Genomic DNA, 24227 nt, shown 5'->3' on the forward strand with positions numbered 1-24227 from the left:
TAAATTTTGCTTTGGCTGCAGTCCGCTAGTTTTATTTATTTTTGGAACTACATAGTGAACTTAATGGCGAAGAATCTCTCGCTACTTGGAAGTAATAGAGCTGTACCATTTTATTTTAAAATGCATATTACATATTCCAAGTTGTGAGAAGATTTTATTACTTATGTTACAAACAATCAAGCAGCTGTGGCTGTGTTACTTTCCGTTTCACAGAGCTGCTAATCATCTCATTTGTTTTCTTTGGCATTGCGTTATGTCATGTTTGATAAATATTCTTTTCGCTTTTAATAGTGTATCTTTCCCTGGAGTATTCCTTACAAGTTCCTCAATGATCACTGGTTTTATACTCTTTAGCAGAATGGCTGACATAAACCTTGATATTTTCACAGCTGTCTCCGAGTAAAATGGAACCTAAAAGTCTCCATTATGTAATCATCTTTTCTTTGAAAATTACAAATTTTTTTTTGGTACCAACATAATTTTTGATCTCTGTAAGTCCGAATATTTATTCAATTGAGCTTCCATTTTCGATCTGGTAGTTTAACAATAAATTAATATTTCGACCCATTTATTTTAATTTGTTATGATTACATTTTGGATCAATCCTTAATATGGATATAAAGGTACTTTTCCATTTTGCTGGCGCAAGAATTAAAATCTCCCAAAATGGTACAACCGATACCAAACGGAATATCCTCGCTGGTAAACTCATTTTCAAAACAAGTCGCAGCCATTGCTTATTAGATTGATTGTTTCTTTCCATACTGGCATACAATTACATAGAAGTTTTACCAGATATATCAATTTTATGCCCTAAGACCATTCGCCATAATTTAAGTCAATTAGGATGCAATCACACCGCTCACCCGATGGTGAAAACATAGAAAAGGCAAAATCAAGGGCTAAATTCATCATTTATTATGAGAATACACTAGCGAAGTAAAGCACTACGGTTTTACATAATTTCTGAGTAAGCTATTCTTACGAATTGAAATAATTCTTGCACTTAAACATGTATTCCAAATTAAGATTCAACTTGAAATTAATGTAGATAATTCCTGAGAGAATTAGATTTTTATAGCATAGTCTAAGTGAGATGAGATCACTTTTGGGGTCACGTGATATGAAACGGCGAATCACGATGTTGTGTCATGAAAACATAGTAAATTCTTAAATTAATGTCTTTTTACAAATTTCTTGTCTTTTTACAAAATTTTAAACGCTATTAAAATGTTTCTGCCTTCAAAATAAAAATTTCATAGAACTAACATTTGTTAACATTTTTTATGTGTATACTGTGTGTTGTCGCCAATAAAGTCTGCTTGGCGAGACTTGCGCCGGCGAAACGGAAAAGTACCGATATAAATTGTATATGCTAAAAGTTTAACTCAGGATTCGAAGCAATGGCAATTTAATTTCCTTTTAAAGTAAAATTTTTAATAAAATTTACTAATTTAATTATGGATTTAAAATTATTAAAAGTCAACAAATAATAAAAGCCAATTATATAATTTATTTTTGTTTAGATTGGAGGAATAAAAATATGTAACACTTATTAAAATCATGACTCGAATAAACTTAGAAAATCTCTCTTGTCATGTGCCTTTGATTAATGTGTGGTATATCCAGCGTTTTTGTCATTCTGAAATAAAATTTATGCAATTTTGTTGCATTGTTGAAATTTTGGTGCATTCAGCCATACAGCAGCTGTTTCCTTTCATCATACCTGCTAAGCGCAAAATCCTGCATCCGTATCGTTTCTTTCTTTCAATGTCTCTATCTTCAGCGATCTGGAAGAAGATTCTTGAAGGAACAAAAAAAAAAAAAAAAAAAAAAATATATATATAGCTTCCGTTCGTGTCATATTCTTGAGAGGAAAGGCAGCTATTTTCGCGTCAATTCTACTGAAAAGTCGAATCATTAAGAAATAATAGATAGAGTTAAGAATATTCGGCTGATCTTTGGAATTATGGTAACAGATAGTTTGGCGACATTTTGGAGGCGATAAAGGTTATTACCTAGGACTTTGGGAATAATGTAAGAAGTTTCCAGTTCCGATTACGCATTACTTTTGTGTGAGGGAAATGAGAGATCATGAGATATGTCATGTGACATTAATGGACGAATCACTGTTCTTTAATCGGAAAAGGGGGTACATTGTAAAAATATCTGCTGTACTTTATAGGAGTAGTTTCATTCTATGTTCTGTGAAACAGAGTTGTTTAATATTTGGATCCCATGGCCGTATATAAAGTAAATCCGAAATTTTTATTACGTTTATGTCTAATTGAAAAGATTTGCTTAATTGCGGATAAGTATGAATGTCCAATATGTGGGAGTGAAATGAGATTGTGTGAAAGGAAGGATATTACAGATAGTTTGAATGGCGGTGCAAGAAACCTGGTGAAAATGGACATTTTGTGATCCGCCATGCACTCAAGATTCTGTAGAAGATTAGGTAAGTTAGTATTTTTAATTATTTGAGGATATTATTTTTATGCATTGTTCTAAATGTAAGGAGTAAATAAATTAATATCGTATTATTGGAAAACTGTTATTAGCACTGATTTAGTTTAAAGTAATTAGGATTGTAAGCTAATTTTTATTAATTTAATGTGCTTATTTACATTTTAAGTAATGTTTTTAAATTTAATTATATTTTAATTTAATGATCGTGATTTTGAGAGTTATTTGTTTGTAGTATTTTGGAATACGTTTGAGTAGAAGTAAATGTGCATGGAAAGAATTTAAGTATTTGACACTAAGTATTTGTAATCATTTTTAATGTTTTGTTATAAATTGGTTGGTGACGTTTATAATAAATAATTTAGAGGTAAAAGTTTTTGGATATTTTATTTATTTTATACGTGCAAATGTCCATCCTTGGAAAGGGTATATACTTTTTCGCGATCAGATAATTTCATATATGTCCTTTTTACCGAATTTAAAGATTCACAAAATTTTCATGCATTTTCGTGAAATTTTTCTAATTTATGAGAATAAAGCAGTGTACATGGATATAGTGAAGAGTGTGCGCAATGCCATTTTTGTGCAATTCTGGGATGTTTTTTTAAGTAAAAATAAGTCGACGTGTACATGGTTTAGTTATATTTTAATTAAATGATAGTTATTTTGTGAATTTTATGTTTGTAGGAATTTGGTATACGTTTCAGTTGAAGTAAACGTGTATGGAAATAATTTAAATATTTGACACTAAGTATTTGTAACTATTTTTAATGTTTGCGTATAAATTCGTTGGTGACGTTTATAATATAATAGATAATTTAGAGGTAAAAGCTTCTGGATATTTTATTTATTTTATACGTGGAAATGTTCATTCTTGGAAAGGGTATATATTTTTTCGCGATCAGGTAATTTCATATATGTGCTTTTTACCGAGTTTAAAGATTAAGAAAATTTTCCTGCATTTTCATGCAAATTTTTGTAATTTATGAGAAAATAGCAGTGTAGATGGATAAAGTTAAGAGTGTCTGCAATGCCATTTTTGTGCAATTCTGGGATTTTTTTTAAGTAAAAATAAGTCGACGTGTAAATGGTTTATGTGTATGTGCTATTCTGAAAAACGCGCAAGGAGTTTGCGATTGTGCACTTTTCCCCAATTTTGCAGTTAATATTTGTCATGATTAAGCAGTTTTGTTACATAAAATTTCTAGCATAAGTGTAATTCGGCTAGCAGATTGTTGGAAAAAATGTTGAGTAAATAAAAAGAAAATAAACATGTCTTTACTTCGTGAAGACAAAATGGCGGCTGGGAAAAAAAAAAAATAGAGGGTTGCTGTAGCAAAGATTGTCGCCAAGTTTTCGCCAAAAAATCGCCAAGTTACCATAATCCAAAGATTAACCGATTATTCTAAACAAAATGCGATTATGAAACTAATTCATAATAAAAAATCAATTTATTCGAAATGCGGAAGAATCTATAAGAAAACTAATTTTTACACTATGGCAAAATATATAAACTTTTTAAATATATATTTAAAGTACTGTAGATATTAGAAAGCTTCTTGAAATAAAGATACCTGTTTCTGGTCATTATTCTTGTTAAGTCGCAGTATACATCTTGTCACATTCTATATTAAAATTGCAAATAAGTGTAACTGTAAGAAGTGAAAGGACGAATCACGTGATGTGAAACAACGGAGCAAACAAATATTGATAAAATTTAGTAATATTTTTTGATAAGCAATGTTATTTCCTGATGATCTAACGTAACTATCCTGGCGCAGTTTGGCTATTTTTACATATAAAAAAGGTAAAAGCTACCTACTTATGTTTTGAGAGTTGGTGATTTTGCTGCCTTTTTTTAGAATGTTTCCCAAGCTATCAATATTTATCTTAAGTTGCTGAACATTATTGGCATATTGAAACAAATCGTACTTTAGCAATTTAAAATGCAAATTTGAATTATTAAATAAGGATTGCGTGATACATAAAAAAAATAAAACACTTACATTCTTCTTCAAATCTTCTTGTAAATTTGTTTCGCTATTCTTTTCCCGAAGTACGCTGCGATATGGTTTCGCTTACAAAATATCAGAGACGTGTGCAAACGTCGGCAAAAAGCAGATATCTAGGAAATCGTCTTCTAGTTGTTCCCTTTATAAAATTTTCCGTGGAATTCTCGAAACTTGCAGAAAATTTACCGCAGTTTCTTTCATTGCAGGCATATTCCAGAAGCTCATACTTTAAAACTAATTTGAAAGCAAAAAATATCACGATTTGTTCATAAAAACTTGGAATACAACGAAAAAGAACGCATACGAAAATGGCCGTGTTGCTTGACTGAATGATTGTTATAAGCATGGTTGCCGGAAGAACGGTTATAGGTTTGGTTGCCGGAGTTTGAAACATTCTGAAAATTTGGCGATTTCTACAAAGGTAGTTGCTTACGTACCACAATCATGTAGTCATGGTTACGTGATTAGCGAAGATGGTAGAGGACATATAGTAACTAATCATAACTGCATTATGGGCAACTGCATGCCAGAATCGTCGCAAGACCATGAGAGTGTCGAGAAATGTTTTATTCAGCTTTGTCGCTTTCGATTGAGGAAATGTACAGAAAACGAGTGCTTACTACTATATGATGCATCAAAAATAGGAAACCTCATGGAATGACTCGCAGTTGCACACCGAATCAGCAATATCGATAAAAAATGTAGACGTATGGAAGAAAAGCAATACAGTAAGATGGCATTGCTCTGCAATGTTCTCCAGTTTGAAGAACTGATTTTTCAGTGTCATTATTTCGCTTCTTTTGCCATCACATGGCGCGATCAAAAGTATAATCATATTTCTAATCATAATAGTACCTAAAGTTACTACTTAATTTGTTAATTATTCGCCTTGATCGGCGATTTATCTCAGTGTTAAACAGGGGGAGTTATAGTATATAGGGGTTGGAAAAAAATATGGAAACACCTCGTAAAACGCATGTTTGAACTGAAATGTTTATTCTTGCAAAAGTTGGTGATGGCTCTGATGTGTTTGCTATCTAACGCCACCTGTACATCCTCAATACGTAGCAAATCGTTACCGAGACAGTGTTCTATGCAATTGTGAGTGCATCATGTCGGAGCTAAATGAATTCAAACATGAGCAACTTGTTGCGGCTCGTATGATGGGCGCTTCCATAACGAAAGTAGCTGAAGTGTTTGGTGCTTCAAGAGGCACAGTACCTAAGATTTTTAACTGATACAAGAAAACCGGAAAAACTGCATCAGCTAAATCACAACGTTGACAAAAATGTGCGTTGAGTGATCATGACAAGCGATCATTGAAGAGGATTGTGATGAAAATTAATGGGACTAAAGCTGCAAACTAAAGCTGCTGAACTGAATATTGCATTTGCGAACTCTGTCAGTACCGAAACAATACGAAGGGAGCTCCACAAGCAGGGTAACTTTGAGCAAGCTGCAATTCGAAAACCACTTATTAGTGATCAAAATGCCTATGAGTGGAGAAAGTGGTGTCAAATGCATAAAACCTTGACTGTAGAGGAAAGGAAAACTGTCATTTGGTTGGATGAGTTTTGCTTCCCAATATTCCTGACTTCTGAGGAAGTTTACGTCTGGCGAACGCCCTCCTAAGCGTATGATACAGATTGTTTTCTGTCAAGAATCAAACATAGCTGGTTACCGGTCATGCTTTGGTCAGCCATACTTCAGTACTTCATGGGATCCATCATCAGAGTGCAAGGTCACGTTACTGCCAAAAAGTATGTGACCATTTTGGCTGATCACGTTCATCCCATTATATAAATTTTGTTCCCCAATGGGGATGCCGTATTCCAAGACGATACAGCTCTTGCTCACTCAACTCACATGGTCCAAGAACGGTTTTCTGAGCATGAGGGTGAACTTTTACATCAGCCATGGCCACCACAGTCACCAGATACCAATATTAGTGAGCCTTTGCGGGCTATATTGGAGAGAAATCAACCATCATTGTTAACTGAACTTATCAGAGTTTTACAGGAAGAATGGTACACGATTGCAAAGCATCCAAGACCTATATGTTTCCATTCCGAGAAGCCTGGGAGCTGCTTTGAATGCCAACGGTTCTTCGACACCGTATTAGACACAGGAATATGTTTTTGTTTCAGTATTTCCATATTTTTGTCTAACCCCTATACAGTAATTAATTTTCATCATCATAATAGTAATAATAATGATAAGTATGTAAATAAATAAACAAATCTATTATATTCATGTGTACTTAATTGAAATTTTAGAATAAACAAAAGCACAATTTATAACTACTGCTTGTGCTGTGTCAGGTTTATTAGTACTTGCATATGTATCTAATTTTTATCATAATTGCTGTATTCTGGGATCTTATAGTAATGAGTGAAACTTCTAAGATGTGAAAAAGTGTCGCACTGAAGTTTGAACAAAAAAAAAAAAAAAAAAAAAAAAAAAAAAAAAAAAAAAAAAGAGTCCGTTTTCCTCTTCAGAAGATCCTTATTGCAGCCGAGATTACTTTTTATTCCTATTTTGGTAGTTCCTACTTTCTGCGTAGCTGCCTTCATGAATAATTGCTCCAGCTTCGATAGAATGAAATGTATACCCGAGTTTAGAAATTATATCACAGTATTCTTTACAGGTTTATGATCAGATTACTCTCTTTCTACAAGAATGTTTTGTTTCTAAGATCTTTACAGTAGACAATAATACCTTTTATTCCTTTTTTGGTAGTCTCTGCCTTCTTCTTTGTTGCCTTTATGGGTAATCATTCCATTTCGACAGAATGAACTACATAAGGGAGTTTTGAAAATATCACAAATGGTTCTTTACAAGTTTATAATCAGATTAATCTATTTCTTCAGGAATGTTTTGTTTTTATAATTCCAGAAATGTATGCTTAAACGACTGATCAGTAGAGGAATTCAGGAATGTTACAACGTTATCAGAATCGAAATATAGATTAAGTTATCTTTCTTTAACAACTTAACAACTTAGAGGGAACAAAAGTGTTTGTAGAATACATGTTCTTTCTTTCTCTCTGAATGGCAGACGTACTACAAACATTATGCAGCTCATATAACTACCCGTCGTGTTCTGTATCAAAAGGAGGGAAGGCTCCTATGAAGGGACGGACACTTACAACCATTTCTTCTCCGGGATTCAAATCCATGTCCTTTGGTATCGCAGTCCGCTTCCCTAACTGCGGTACCGTCTGGTCGACGTTATATCAGAAGGATATTTTAAAGAATGTTCGCTAGCGATCATTCTTTAAAATGTATTTAATACATTTTTATCACTTTCGAATAACCTGTACAGGTCGTTGTTAACAGCTACCCTTTTATCGGTTGTTGTCAGTCACTATAACAGTCATCGTTGTAACGAGCATCAAGTGTATTATTTTTCCTCTCTTCTGAGCGTAAGAAATTTGAAATCTCAAATTTTCCCCAAAGTGCTACTAAGCTACATGAAAGGCCTTTTCCTGTGTATATGTCCGGGTACTTAAATGTTAGGTGAGTAAGTTAAGCTATTAACAGCACTTCAGAATTACCGTCGAATTTTTTCTGTTCTTCTGTTTCTCACTCTCTGTCATGACGCGATTTTATCATTTACTAAGCGATGGATATTTTAAAAGCACAACAGAAAGGTTTTAAAATGAATATGGAATAAATTCTTGATTTAACAGATTTTTGACTAAATGTAAAAATTTTATCAGCTGTTCGGTTTCATCAAACCTGTTTAGTTCGGGAAACTTAAACTGATATGTATGGTTTCAAGAGGGATTAGAAATGAATGTGACATGTTCATAAGAGAAACCTATTAAAGTAACAACGTTTTTACACAATAAGGAAAAAATGAAGTAGGATTAGTGAAAATAAGTGTAATCCTGAGAGGACGCTTTGCAAAATATAAGAATAAATACAGAAATGCAAGTATTTTTAAAAATAAATTGATTTTCAGGACAGTTGATGTAAATATAGACATATGAGAGGGGAGAAAATATATAAAAATATTTTAATTCAGAAATTAATATGCATCCCACATCTTTTATGTAAACGCATGCACCCTCAAGCGTCAGTTCCAATGAAAATCCTTTCCGATTAAAACAATAGATTGACATGTGCAGCTATAGAGTTTAAACTGCACGTTAGGAATAAAAAGATGTTTCTTGGCATATATATTTTTGTATAAGCATGCAATTAAGAAATTTTATTTATATAGGATTTAAAATTGTACTATATTCTTACGTTTGCTTAGACGTGTTGACTGTTCTTAATTGATACATCTGTATTAGCCGTTATTTTTTATAAAAAAAAAATCTTTTTGTATATGTATCATTTTTGATTATGTTAGAGAATTACTTTCGGCTGTTTTGAAAATTATTAATTTAAATCCAAATTTTATATAATAGTTTTTCGTAATTAGAAAAGAATTAACTCAAACATGAGAAGGAGACGAAACGGGATCATATGCAAATTATTGCGAATATTTTGTTAGAGGAAAGTTTCGCTTTGATAAACCAAGAAATCAAAAATAATTTACATGTAATGTAAATTATGTCATTTACATGTAATGTAAATTATTGTTGTATTATGTACTTCATTTTTTATGTATAGACTATTCCTTTTTATTTTACTATTTTAAAATATATGTTTCTCATGCATACCATTACAAATTTTAAAATTCTAAATTTTTTTACAAGTTTTTAATAGTTTTATCACTGTAATCTTAGGAATTCATTTTCCTAATTACAATTTGCGGTAGTTTTATGCGCTTCCTTTTCTAGAAGACAATCAAAAAAAAAGAAAATGAATAATTAAAAATAAATATATACTATTTGATGAAAACGCTTAGCAGCATTGCGATGAAAAGGACGTAGCAATGTTGATGGCGTAGAACGTATAACGTTGAATCTGTAATGAACAACAAACGTAGTATCCGAGGAAGATTAAATATTCATTTTTACTTCAATTGATATTTGTGGCCGTAATTCACTTAGCACTGCAATCGCGCCTATCTTCCAGATTATTTATATTTTAATAATGTTGCGACAGAAAGAGAGTCAGCGAAGTAGCATCCTGGGGGCAACAGAGGTAGAAGGAAAAGTGCGCAATTATCCAGTATGGAGGTTCACCAAGAGAAGGTTTTGGTTTAGGCTGCTTATTAAGAGAAATGTTTCAGTTCTCAAATTTTGAGTTCAGGTTTCTAGATGACGCTGATGACGTACCTAATTCAGGTACATTATCAGTGTTACGCAAGCCATGTGACAGTTTAATATAGAAATTACGCAGTCCAGAGAAACTATTACGATTTTAGAAAAGATCGGAAATGCCGAAATTAAAATTGAAGAATTGAGAGCCTATTGCTAAATTAAATTATTAAGCTGTTATATAAAGGTTATATATAGAGAGATACATACGTATATGTGTTTGTGTGTATATATGTATGATTAAGTGAGATTAAACATAAATTTAATACTACATAGTGGCAAACTTATTAATCCGAACAGAAACAAAAGCAAAATTCAATACAACGATACTGACGTAATTAAATGTTTCATAAGAAATTAAAAGTAAAGTTAAATAAATAATTTAAGAATTCTCTTGCACCATTGCTGCAAGGAATGTAATTTAACAAATATTCTCGCTTACAAAAGCTAATCTAAATTTTAAACTATGAAAATTCCATTGTATATTAATAAACGATTAATTATTGCCGCGAATTAATTTGAAATAACATTTAAATTGCGAAAGCGTATGTAAATTAAGTATCTAAAAATATGTTAAAATATTTAATAATCCAAAAATTAATCCTAAAAGTTTTTAATTTTTTTAAGACTTACTTAATTGTATAAAGTGAATAATTGCTGAGCAGGCAGGAGACGGATCTTTTCAAGGGGAAGTTGCCTCCAAACCTAACTCTCCATTTATTTAATTCGTGTTTCGTCATCCATATAAGCATGAGTAAATTATTCAAAACCAAAAGTATAACCAAAAGTACTGAATAGCTTAAAAAGAAATTTAACTATAACAGAATTTTGAAAAATTTAGTAAGCAAATCGACTGGAAAACAATTTTTTAATTAAAAGTCCATTGCTAATGTAATTAAGAGTATAATTCCAAAGTAATTTAGAAACCCTTTGCCTATTATGGAACTTCCCCGACATGAATTATGCATGTAAATCAAAATATACTAAATACAATCTATAAAAATACAAAAATAATACTTAAAAGACAAGTAAATAGTAAGTTTTAATTTTACTTACTAATTATTTTATCATGTTTTTAGAAGTTTGCATTTATTTACGTATAGTTTCTAAATTTAAATGATATTGCAAATTAATTCGCAGCAATAATTAATTTTTATTTGTATACAACTGAATTTTCATAGTTTAAAATTTAAATTAGCTTTATATAATAGAGAATATTTGTTTAATATATACATAAATGTATGTATAATCAAGAGATACTAAACACAAACATAAATTCAATATTACGTAGTGGCAAATTCATTAACAGGAACAGAAGCAAAAGCGAATCAAATCAATAATATTCATACAATCTTATATACTAAATAAAAAATAAGAGTTAAAATTTATTTGGTGTTTTTCAATGAGCAGCCAGAAGAATTTTCGACAGAGCCAGGTTTCTGAATTTATAAATAAGGTGATAAGCAATTATGTGCTTTAGCTGCACCAACTTGTGTTAATATTTAAAATGTAAAAAGCACTAAAACCAATACACATTAAAACTGGTTCCTGTTATAATAGTAAAAAATAAAATGTTTTGATTAATCATTAAACACCACAGTGCATAAATAGACTAGTGCAGAGAGAAGATCAGCAGTGCAATAAATGCTTGAAAAGTGCGGGAAAAAAGTAATACTTGGTGCAAACAAAATGGTATTCCAAATAATAATATATATATATATATATAATTTATTTCCTAAACAATATTGATTAATTGATTATATTATCTCCTAAGTTTAATTAAAGTAGAATTATTTTAAAAGTGTGCATCCATACTGGTAAGTTATATTTTGAAAGATGTTTTGAAGTAATTTGAAAGCAAAATGTTAATAATGTTTTAACCGGGACTGGAGTTAAATCATCACGAAGAATAATATTTCAATTGTAAAAGGAAAAATTAAAACATGTAATCATTGTCATTGATCGGAAATTAGTTGACTTTTCAAGGGGAACAAACCAACTCCTGTTCAATGAACAATAATTGATAAAAATACGTAAATACGAAAGTGTTTCGTCTTTACTCGAGTTATAAGTTAAAGCCAAACCGGCAATTCTAGTCAGGCCAAATATTTCCGCGAATAGTGGGAATTATGAACCAATGCTGATACTCAAAGAACTTATTTTTATGAAGCATTTTAGTCAATTCAATTTGGAGTAAAAATCATTGAGTACTATATTATTTGTAGAAATTAAACATTGGAAATTGTCATTATGAAATCGAATTCAAAGTAAAGTTGAAATAAACATAGAAGATTATAAAAAAAGATAAATAATGCAAACTTTGTAAAAACAAATCAAAGATAATATAAAAATAATATAAAAAATAATATAGAAAATAATATAAATAAGATCAGTGAATGTACATGAAGATATAAAGGCCAGAAAAGGTATTAAGTAACTTACATTCTTTCTAGTGGGGGAGTTTGCTAAGTGTTCTCTTCGTGTCTGACTCAGAAGTGTAGGGTGTCCGAAAATTCTTAGCGGCAGTAGGGGCTTGGAATAATATCAGTCGGTAAGACTTAAGTGATGTAATTTATGGTAGTGGGTGGGACTTGGAATTCTTGAGGGATGTATTTTGTGGAGTTCTTATCTGAGAGAGACCGTCTGTTAAGATTTTTTTGAAAATACTAGTGAATGGAAATTAATTAATTTCTGGCTAGTTGTCGTGTCGCAATGATATATATACTATATATATATATATATATATAAATTTACATCTCTCGCTACATCATCATCAGGGAGTTGGGATGTCCAAAGAAGTGAATGGAACAGCCTTTTTCTGAACTGATATAATAGCAATAATTTTCTAAATTTAAAATTTTCTTAAAATATAAGACAATTTGTGTTTTTAACAGTTTAACCTCTACAGGCTAGAATAAGAAGAGATTTTGCTCAATTTTCCACGAATCCAAATCCTGTAAGTTACAAATAATAGCATAAAACAGCAGCAAAGCTTTTCATTATTTAAATACAAAACATGTCGAGCAAACTAATTCTGAAACCTAACTTAATCAGCGCATAAACTAGTAAACATAGTAAAATGAATCAAACTGAATCCAATAAAACCTATTCTAAGTAAGGACATAAGCATTGTGTCGAACATTACAAATAAATTCATCAAAATGAAACCAGAAACACTGCAAATATTAAATCCTCGTGTGATCGAAGGAATTTAATATTTTATTATAATATTAAAATATTTTTATGTTTTCAATATACTATATTCAGCATCATTTTTATTATTGATTTTATCTATCCTTCAACAAACTGTTTCTTTTTAAAAATATTATTCAGTTCACATTATTATAAAGCACAATATTTTCTTTCGTACAGTTATTCTTATTTAAGTACTTACTTGAAGTCCATCCAGGGAATGACTGAAATACGTGTAAGCTTCCAGGAATCCACAAGGACCGTTTTGGGGTCTGTAGATTACTAAGAAAAACTGTAGTCCAAACAAAGGAACAAGCACCAAAGTCGCTCGAACAGCTTTTCTGAAATGCGATGGTATCATCATTTTCAAAATTTTATTTAATATTAATGCACTTCGAAAATTTCATGAGCCGGTAAATAGGTGAAAATTATTACGAACTGAAAGTTTCGTTTCCTTGTTCATAAGTATTTAATTACCAACTTAATTTTTAGAATCAATTAAGTTAAATAGGAACGCAAACTTATTTTCATCGCACCAAAAATGGAACGCGATACAGTGCATCAATGAAAAATTACTCTTATAAAAGCTGAGGCCATATTGCTTTGTAGTTACGAAGAATATATTGTATCCGCCAATGGCTATGTTCAGTGGTTTAAAAAATTTAGAACTGGCATTTAGAAAAATCGAAAGTTACTGAAAATTTATTTATTTTATTTGGTTACGGTAATACACTAGGCTGCTATTATCGGTCTGAAGGGAGAGATGCCTACCTGGCGGACTTTCCAAGGGAAACTGGCTCGCATACACGTTATACATGGGAAAAATCACATATTGATCAAGTAGCCAGTACGTTCATCAGGATTCGAACCCGGCCCGAACTACCAGTGCTCAGCGGCCGGTCTGGTGGGTCTAAGACGTATCTGAGAGCAATGAATTAAATCTCCTTGATATAAACCTAGGTTATATCAAGGTGTGTGTGTGTGTGTGATTATGGTAAAGCCTCGAGGGCTATCTGCCTAAGGGGGATGCCTTCGTGGAAGACTTTCTAAGGGGACTATACACGTTACACATGGGGAAAACCACGAAAACACCCATGCAGCCAGCCCGTTCGCAGGATTCGAACCTCGGACCGAGCTACCAGTGTTCAGCGACTTTACCGCTCGGCCGCTGGTGGACTGGGTTAAGCACTGGAAAATTTAAGATGTGAATTTTTATTGTTTTTGAATTTGCTAATTAAATTCTTGTAGTTAACCAACAAATCGTATGTTTGCAAGCACCTAATGAAAATAGCTATAAACACAAAATGATTAAACTTGAAAATTTGTAAAAAATTTATAGCTTTTATTTTAGCTCCCAAATATATTACACTATAGCAATAATAGCAATATTAAAAACTACAGCCCTGCGAAATTTAGATTATAAAAATTGCAATTATACAATTACTGGTTTTGGTTTCTCTCGAATTTGAATATGGCCTTAATTTCCTCCATCATGCAAAGATTTATTGCAGTTTTTGCTAATTTTCTCTTAGCTTAACCTCCCTGGCGTGTATGGTTGCTTAACCAGTAAACGTGAATAAACGATAACAAAAACAATAATAATGAAAATGTCATCAAGAAAAAAGTGGAAATACTATATATATACATACAGAACATTATAACATTTTACATAACAAAAATTCTTATATTGCTCTTGTCATTTGTTACATTTTTGTTTCGTCTATTTCATAGCTACATTACAACATCTAGCATTAGTCTGCAGTGGTATTTATATTCTAATAACCCTAATATCTTTCAGCTATTATGTTTTTAGTAGAAATGCGGATTTGGTCCGCAATTTAACTACACAAAAGGTCTTAAGAAAAACAAGCTTAAAGTTAAAATGTACAATTGTACTCGTGTTTCATACTAATTAGGAAACAGAAAAAAATATACTTTTACGAATATCATAAAAAGGATATTGAAGATTTATATGAGTATTTTACAATCAACTTAGGCTTCTGATAAAAGTTAGTTATTTTCAAAGCAATTAGCGAAGGTAAAACTAATAAATCAATTCAGTAGCAGGGAAGTACACTAAAGTAACCACTCAAGTTCAGCCAAAGTCTCTCCGAGATTCAAGAAATCTGCGCTCAAGTATATATTTACGTATTAATTTGCATTCTGGTAGAAGTTACGAACAGGATAGACAAAATAGTATGATATTAAAATTAATAATTAATATGATAGCTTAAACCTTTCCAGAACTATTTTGTGAGACTCACTGTTAAGAGAATCTCTATTAAAGAATTTTCCTTTTTGCTAATAAGATCTTAAGGTAAAAAACACTATATACTTATTATGTGTAAAATAAGTTACTGACCAGTAATTTTTTTTATTTGAGGTATTAATGCTCCGTTTTATTGTTATTCTTCGTATAACCACCGCTTTTGAACATAAATCATTTCTGGTGTTTATGAAATATTAGTTCTAAATTTCTTACTTTACGTCTTATATATATATATATATATATACGTACACATATACATGTATACATTTTACGATCTCCACAAAGCATTCACCCTTTGATCATTGCATGTTATGCGAGATTTCGGTAAAACTGATTTCAAATTTCATATTTTCTTGAAAAGCCATGGAATTGCCATGGTACTTGTTTACATTATTCAAAAGATCTGCTTTAAAACGTTTTTAGAGACGTCAGTAAAAGCTTCTTATCTTTGGCTTTTATATTGCACATCAAACTTATGAATCAGTTTCGTAAAATTACAGCAATAAAATGGGCGATCACCCGGTAGAAAAAGAAAATTAATATATTTCGTACTTAGATAGGAGTAAATAGATGCTCCACCAGCTAACAGACCTTATCATTTTAATACTGAGCCTAAAATTTCAGCTGTCTCCTTACGCAATATTAAATCTCTGACAAATAGTAAAGTTGAGTTTAAGAGAATTTGTGAAGGCTATCTTTTTTCTGTTTCGAAGAAAATCTGATTCGGCATTCTTAACGTTACGTTAAACACTCTGTGCATTTACCAACGTTTCTGCCGTAACACATTTAAAATGCTTGATTTGTAATAAAATGAATGAAAAATAGCCTTTGATTTATAACCGTGCATTAAGTGCTTGCATAACTTCTAGTGCCATTTTTGCATTGGTTCATCCAAAAGCATGTTTAATCAGCTTTGTGTATAGTTTCAATGTAAAAATAGTAGTTCTCAAAATGACTAGTAAGAAAATAAACATTATCTTCCCTCTATCTTCATAGTGTATGAATCCGCATATGTTGTTTCTATAAATGGTAAGATATTTGGACGTTAGTGAAAGCATAAAAATATTTACTTAGAAAATAAATATACTCCATTTAAGTGTCCGCCAAAAATATGTATTAAAGGGTGAAAATTCTTATTCGAGACTTTTACGTGTACCCGAAAAAACGGAGTAATTTTTAATACTCACCGATCAAATCTGAAACATTAAAAATTTCGTTAAGAAAAAAGTCGCAAAATTCATTGAAAATAGTACATTACGATGCCAAAATTATTTAAAATAATCTTATGATGCATGAAAAATGCTTTTTGTTTTCCTTTCTTTACCAATGGTGGGTGCTTAGCCAACTTCAGCTTGGCCACTTCTAGAGCCAGACGTGGTGGTCACTTTATTATGGAGGCACCTAATAGGCAGGTAAACTTCGCCTCCTATAAAGGGACGGACAGTTACAACCATGCCTTCTCCGGGATTCGAACCCGGGTTCTTCGGTATCGCAGTCAGCTTCCCTGACAGCTATACCATCTGGGCGGTTGTATGAAAAATGTAATGACGATTGGAACGCACTTAGCGTCAATCATTATAAATGAATAAATATACCTATACTTTGAGTCTATTCATCATTTAATATCTCTTTATATATTTTACGCTTTAAAAGTATATGCCATTACCCCCTAAAATCATTTACGTGTAGGAGAGCTATTTTAAATAAACTTAAATGTACATTTGCAATAAAAACACGCTTACCTATATTGGCTGGGCTCGTTAGAATGCGTCGCTCGTAACTTAGTGACAAGGACCCGAATTATATTGCAGAGGAAGAAGAGGTTAACCTAAAAATAAAGGATGGGTTGATCAGCTGGAAGACATACTGCATAGTTAAATGAAAGTGCATCATTCAAAAAGTTCTTTTTGAGTTGAAGACTTCTTATTTGATATAAAAATATTTATTTTTTTAAAAATATTCGTCCATCGTGGGACAATTTTTGTTCATATGAAAACAATATATGACTTTATTAATACAAATATTATAACGTATATAATAGACTGTTAAAACGTGCAAAATAATGCGTGAAATATTTTAGGACATGCTCAAATAATAATACATGCACTAGATGCTTTTGTAATAATACAAGATTTTAAATTTAACGAATTGATCTTGAATAAAAAGAGTTCATGAAAAGTGTACAAAAGATACATTTGTATTAATTTAAGCTATTTTTATGAAAGCTGTGACTTTTGATGATGGATCAATATTACAACTCAAGTTGCTATTTATTGAAACTATATTGAAGTCATTTTCAGTTTTAACTGCTACATAGACCTGATATTCTAAATTTATATCTTAGTTTGATTCTTAGTGATGATATAACGAATTACATTATTCTTTGCGGGTGCGCCATTGCGTTATAGTGATGGACAAAGTAGGGCCAGATTTCCCCGTGATGAAACAAATTGATTTTTCAGGTTTCCTTTCCAAAAAAGAATACAAAAGGAAAATAATTTTTGTAAGTAAATTTTGGCCTGATCAATAATATTAACAAGTGTTTAATTTATTGTTAATGGACATGTGTATTCATTTTTTGACCCCCCTTTTGTATCACACTCATCAGTCATTCAATGTCATTGAAATATTTATGAGATGACGTTCACTAATGTATAAATTCTTCAAAATGGAGTACAAATTCCATTCTTAAATTCAGTTAGATCAATATTCTAGGCTTCAAAATTAGCGGAGAAAAAAGAAATATTTCACACTGATCTAGGATGAAAACACTTGAAATTATCAGTTAAAGTATAAAGAAATAAATAGGATTACTGGCCTTTTATAAATATTGCCATATATCGTTATAGTTGAATATTTAGCTTGTCCCAGAACCTTATAAAGTTGAATATGTGCCTTATCTGAAAGAGTTTGGTTGAAACAAATCACAGTTTTAATTTCAGAGCGCGATTTAATATTTGGAGAAATGGATCATGGGATATTATATTGGTATGATCTGTTAGTAGAGCTATGCTAAAATATGTTATAGAACGTACTTGGTTATTTTTTATATGTAGCTAATTCCTGATGTTTCAGGACTTTTAAATGCCAGAGAATTAATGTTTATAAATGCGAAAAATCTAATGACTACAAAAATATCAGTTTTGACTTAATTTTATAAGTTCTGACTGCTAAAATAGCTTGATTTCCTAGAAAAAAATAATTATTGCTTGAACAGAAAAAAAAATAGCCATTATTTGGGGAGTAATGTGCGCTTTGAACCATTAAAACTTATAGAATTATAGCTTGATACTCAACAATATCAATACAAAAAACATTGATTCCAAAAGAATATGTTAATTGTCAAATATCGTTTTAGAACGACTCAGTATATTTGCAAATCTTCAACAAATCTGAAGAAGACATTTTGCAAGTTTTCTCTCAAAGCTTTTAGATCTGCTGTGCAGGAAATTGTATGAATGTGTTTCGATTCACTTAAAAGCACTGACAAATAATTCACTTTGCCCAAATGTGATACAAATTCGCAATTCTAATTTCTCGCCTATAATTTTAACTTTCAGACTACTATTTAATATGCAATTTTTGGAAAGCATTTGAAAGCTGTAAGCTTAAGCTGAGATGCGTTTTACCGGAAATTAGTAGCCAGTATTTGCATTATTCATGAGGAAAGCACGAAAACACAAATCCGGGAAGCTCGTCCACCTTTAAGAGTAGAATCCTTAAGTAATTACTAGGAATGCGCTACTTAAGTCCACTCGCCCCGTGGACCGTGGTTTTTGAAGATTCTTTAAGTTAAATAAGAGCTTAACCCAACAGAAAATTAAGTAATAAAAGAAATGCGCATATTTCCTAATTTAACGAAATGCAAGTAATATAGTTATAGATTTAAAATAGTTACATGAATATAATTTTCCTCTAATAATAATAAATAATATTATGTGAAAAGGGGGAAAAACTGCAATCTGAAAATTCAGATTACTATCAGAGCCTAGACGAAAAATTAGCGAAAAATTAAAAAGCTTATAAAAAGTCTTCTTTATTAGTTATGTAGCACATGGTGTCTGAGCCATTTTTTAGGAATTGCGAAATTTTGCAAATGTTCATATATGTTTTCAGTTGAATATATACCATACAAGACTTATGACGAACACCCGGATATAAATAATTCACTTTTTTGTACTCTTCCGCATATTTCCATTTCTTTCTTCGGAAATGCAACCAGACAGTAAATGTGGAGAAGCACCAAAGCTTTGGTGAAACTGTGAAGAAGTAACGCGGTAATCCAGGACATAAATATTTCGTATTTGTATACTCTATCTACCAATACGTACACTGCTGGCCATTAAAATTGTAACACCATAAAGGAATTATCTGACGAACGTTGAAATCACGTAAAAGGAAGAAGAGGCTAGGATATGCAAATGATTAATATTATTTCAGAGCATTTAGACGACGCAAGAAGGAGAAGCGAAATCTGAAGCACTGCATAAAAAAAAGTTGTCTAGTGGATTTCTCATTCGGGAAACGCTTTGTAAGGTCAAAGTTTGCTCAGAATATCGTGTTATGCCTCAAATAATAAGAAGAAATGCTTACAAGCAAATGCCAGAATTCGGAAGCGGGATCGTTGCCTATCAAGAGTGTGGATTATCGTTCCATGATATTGCCCATCGCACTGGTCGACATCCAACCACTGTAATGCGAATGTGGAATCAATGGGTTGATAATTGTCATACTGAACAGCATGCAATATCTCAACGCCCTCCCATGACTAACGCAAGAGAGAAGAGACATATTGTGAGGTCAGCCCCGCAAAACCGTACAACCACATCACGGACCATTCGTCAGGAAATGGGCATGTTTGCTGCACGCTCAGTATTCGCTCGTACGGAGCATCGACGCTCTCGGCAGTGTGGACTATCAGCACGGCGACCATTACTTCGACTGCTTGCATTCGGTATCGTCATAGGGACCCTGCACCTGGTGTGATGGTTTGGGCAGCCACTGGGTACACGACATGCACATCTTTAGTTCAGATCGACTGTAATTCGGACGCAGATAGGTACATTTCTGACATCTTACACCCAGTGGTTGTGCCCTATCTATGAGGCCTGCCAAACGCCAATTTACAACAAGATAATGCAAGATCACATGCTGCACGTGACACAGGGTATTCAACTGCTGCCCTGGCCTGCACAGTTTCCAAATCTGTCACCCACTGAAAACATCTGGTCATGGGTTGCTGAGAGACTGTCCCGCCACCCTTCTGCAGCTAATACGGTCAATGAAGTTTGGTATAGACTTGAAGTAGAAATAATGAGTTGCTCGTTTCTGTCATCCAAGCCCAGTTGGACTCCATGCCTAACCGTGTAAGGGCCGTTGTATCTGCCAGGGTTGGCAGATGCTTATATTAATTTCGTACCCTTGTTAATCTCCAGACTGCTTACAAATTTGATCATTTTGTCTTCATGCCATACTGTGTATGCACAAAAAATATCTTCTTTGTATTTGCTTTCCTTCACGGTGTTGCAATTTTAATGGCCATCAATATATTTGGAAACCTATGATACAAAAGAGAAACAAAATTTATTAAAATTCAATAGTCCGTAGAGCCTTCACGATCGGGAATTACAGCTGCAACCCTCCAAGAAATGCTTTCTGGAAAACCTTGTTGACGGCTACTAAAATTTTCTTCTGCTCGGCTTAGAGAAGACCTATAAGTTCTATTACCGGTACTGGACGGTTGTTGCACCCCTTAATTTGGCGTTAAAACTCATTCTATAGGTTCTCGATAGCGTTCACGTCTGAGATGTGAGTAAATAAGTCCATTCGGTTAACCCCATTGTCACCATACCAGTCCATGGTGGACCTCGCAACATGACAGCTGGCGACGTCGTTCGGAAAATAATATGAGTCCGACCTGTAAGGTTGCCTCAACGCAGGAAACACACTGTCATCCAAAATAGTGTAGCAGACATCGGTGTTCAGTTTACTATGAATCTCTACGAATGGTTCAGGCCATATCAGGACGAATACTCCTAGATCATAATTCCGGCTCCACCTAACTTTACCGTGGGCAAAATGCATTTTGGCAGGAGGCGTTCTCCAGGCAGATATCAGACCCAGACAGTGCTATCGGAACGACAGAAGGTAAACCTTGATTCGTTGTCCAGAGAACTCGTTTCGATTGATCAATGGTCCATTGACTGCGTGCTGTGCACCACATTAACGGTACAGTGCGGTTGGACTTTGTGATAAAAGGCTCATGGACAGCAGCATGACCACGAAAATCAAGCAGATGGGCTTAATTACGAAAGGTATTCCTCGAAACGACACTCACGGTTGCTTGTTGAAACTCCTGGAGTATGACAACCATCTGTTAGATGCGATTATATCAAATTTCTTTAAACAGCACCGGTCGGTCCTTATCTCCCCGTTTCGCGGATCTGCCAACTCGAAGAACATTCGATAATCAGCTCTCACCTTCCACTTCTGGATCACATAGGATACTATCGAATTTGAGTAATTCAGCTCACCAGATAGACTCCTTAAAGATCGGTTACTTCTGTGATACCCGACGATTACACCTTTCTAGAAATCAGATAACTCTGTACGTATTGGCATTTTTCATGCCACTAATGCCAAAATTATTTCCTACACGATATTTAATGGTGGAGGGCATGACATATATGAGGACCTCGGATATCGGTATCTACATGGGTGTCCAAATACGTATTAGTAGATAGTGTATTATCTGCTTAAACATTAAAATCGCCTTAACACTTAAACAATTCTCACGTTTGAAGTGATGGTAAGTACTTTCAGTCGACTAGTTGTCTAAAATTAGGAATTTAAAGTTTCTTGATATTAGCAAACCATGCACATATTTAAGAAAACTGGAACTTCAGAAAAATTGTAAATTTCATAAGAAGCAAATTTATATTTTTAATGCCGATTCACTGTTCAAATTGATCTATTTTTATATCAAACGATTAAGAAGATGAAAATGCACTAACACATGTAACTTATTCATAAACCAAAAGAATCACTTGAATTCATCTCACGAAAGTTTCGTGGAATAAATTTCAGATTCTAATAAACTTAAAATCAAATATGACTATATAAATGCTAATTTTGTTCTGGTCTGTGGGAGTTCAAGTTTTAAATATATTCCAACCGTAAATTATTGCAATATAATGCGCAAGAATTTTAAAGAAGAACTTTCATTCTTCTATTGAATGAGCATTTTTGTTATTTTATAATTTAATTCTGATAAGTATATATAAATTAACTATTAAATAACAGTGCACAGCTGTCCTGGAAGATTGCTTCTCACAAGTTCTCAGCTTCTATATAAAAAGTATGGATACGTTTCATTGCGGATGTATAAATTATCATTCAAAGAAAATGAATATTCGATAGTTCTTACACAAGTATTTAGCCATTATTAATTAAATATCAATTAAAAATTTTATGGAACTTCTTAGCTCCAAATATTACTTTATTATACGAAAAGACAGAATTAGAAAACTGCTTTATAATATAATTTTAAAAGTTACATTAGAAAGAGTTGAAGTAGAAAATTTGACGAAAAGTTTAAGAAGCGTAAACAATGCAAGAAAGGAAAAGATTTGGATCAATATGTTAATGAAAAATCTGTCGTATGCAAAAATTGTATTTTTTATTTCTGACGAATTTTCGAAGAAATTTATGCATTTGTTCATATCTGAAATTCAATCTTTATTTTTTCTAAAATAATATCTGTTACGCTTGTGCATGTTTTTCAATAAATGTGTTGTAGAGAACATGTGAGATAAAATGATTAAAACCATCACAGAATGCTTGTCCATACATAAGAAACATAAATATTTCATTCAGGATTTATAAAAAATTAGTTATTAGAGCGGGAGAAAGTAATTGTATTTAATACTTATGTAAAAATAATTTAGATTTTGGAAACACAAGAAAGTTTTACAATAAAAGTGTTGTACTATTCAATATCACTAGTACTGAAGTCAAGAAGTAAGGTATCTTAAATTATGGTTGCATATAAAAAAAAGATTTTTTTTATAGAAGTCTCAAATTATTCATTAGTTTTAGTATATAGAAGTCTCAAATTATTCATTTGTTTTAGTGTTATTAATATCATTTGTATTACTAATTTAAATTTTTTCATTACATGATATATAGCAAATCCTGATCGTATAATCTTCTTAATAGCTAAAAGAAAAAATGTGTCATACTGCTGACGTCTTAAAATAAAATTTCTTGAATAATTCATTAAATACTTATGAGGATTCATTTGAGGTCTAGTTGTCTAAAGATAGGAAATGTTTGTGGAAATCCTGCAAATAAGTTAACCTACTAACTGCCAAAAATACAAGGAATGTTTCTTTTCTCATGAATATAATAACAAATATTAAATTAAGCATTTATAACATAAATTTACATTGAAAATTTAAAAAAATGCTCTTACCTGTGGAAAACGCGAGTGCTGAGTTCGCGCAACGTCAGCGGAATAAGACTACGGATGTTTAGTGAGTAGTATTGTACTCGTGTGATGTTTCTCTTGAGTGGAGCGCAGGATTACGTTTTAGCTGTGTAACGTTTTATAAATCTACAAATCACTTTACTTGTAATTAATTTAATATTAAAATATACATTGTATTTCTTTTACAAATACAGATTATTTCATTTGAAAGATTCAAGCATGATAAGCTTGATTACAATCATGATGTAAAGCTACATTACATACTTTGCATCTATAAACAGTCTGGCTATGGTACTCTTTACAACAAAGTTTTTTGTTATCAACGGACTTTACAATAAAATGTCTACCATCTCCATGGCATGGTTTTTGAATGCTGAATTTACTAGGTCTTCCTCTTGCTGATCTATTTCTGGCTAATTCTACACTCTCAATAGGAGTTTGCAAAAGGAATAATGCATTCTCGCGTCTGGAATCTAAAAGAATCTATATTTTCAGTAGTAAAAAGTGGTGATATTTAGTAAGTTTAGATAATGTCTCACCTCATATAATTTATCAGTATTGTCAGTTTGACTATTGTCAAATGCA

At 32.2% G+C, this 24227-nt stretch overlaps 1 protein-coding gene across 4 annotated transcripts in view; it reads right to left on the reverse strand.

The window, feature by feature from the left end:
- LOC118193720 (calcitonin gene-related peptide type 1 receptor-like) overlaps positions 1-24227 on the reverse strand; it is a 666801-nt gene that overhangs the window by 29901 nt on the left and 612673 nt on the right. For all 4 annotated transcript variants that reach the window (XM_085825063.1, XM_085825062.1, XM_085825065.1 and 1 more), the window contains 2 exons: positions 16897-16982; positions 13088-13226 (listed from right to left, as the gene is read on the reverse strand). In XM_085825063.1, the coding sequence (XP_085681189.1) occupies positions 13088-13226; positions 16897-16982 (225 nt within the window). The remainder of the gene's footprint in view (positions 1-13087; positions 13227-16896; positions 16983-24227) is intronic.

Source organism: Stegodyphus dumicola, chromosome 10 (genome assembly GCF_044657685.1).
Source record: "Stegodyphus dumicola isolate Sdum_Otavi_A_Nest chromosome 10, ASM4465768v1".
Taxonomy (NCBI): domain Eukaryota; kingdom Metazoa; phylum Arthropoda; class Arachnida; order Araneae; family Eresidae; genus Stegodyphus; species Stegodyphus dumicola.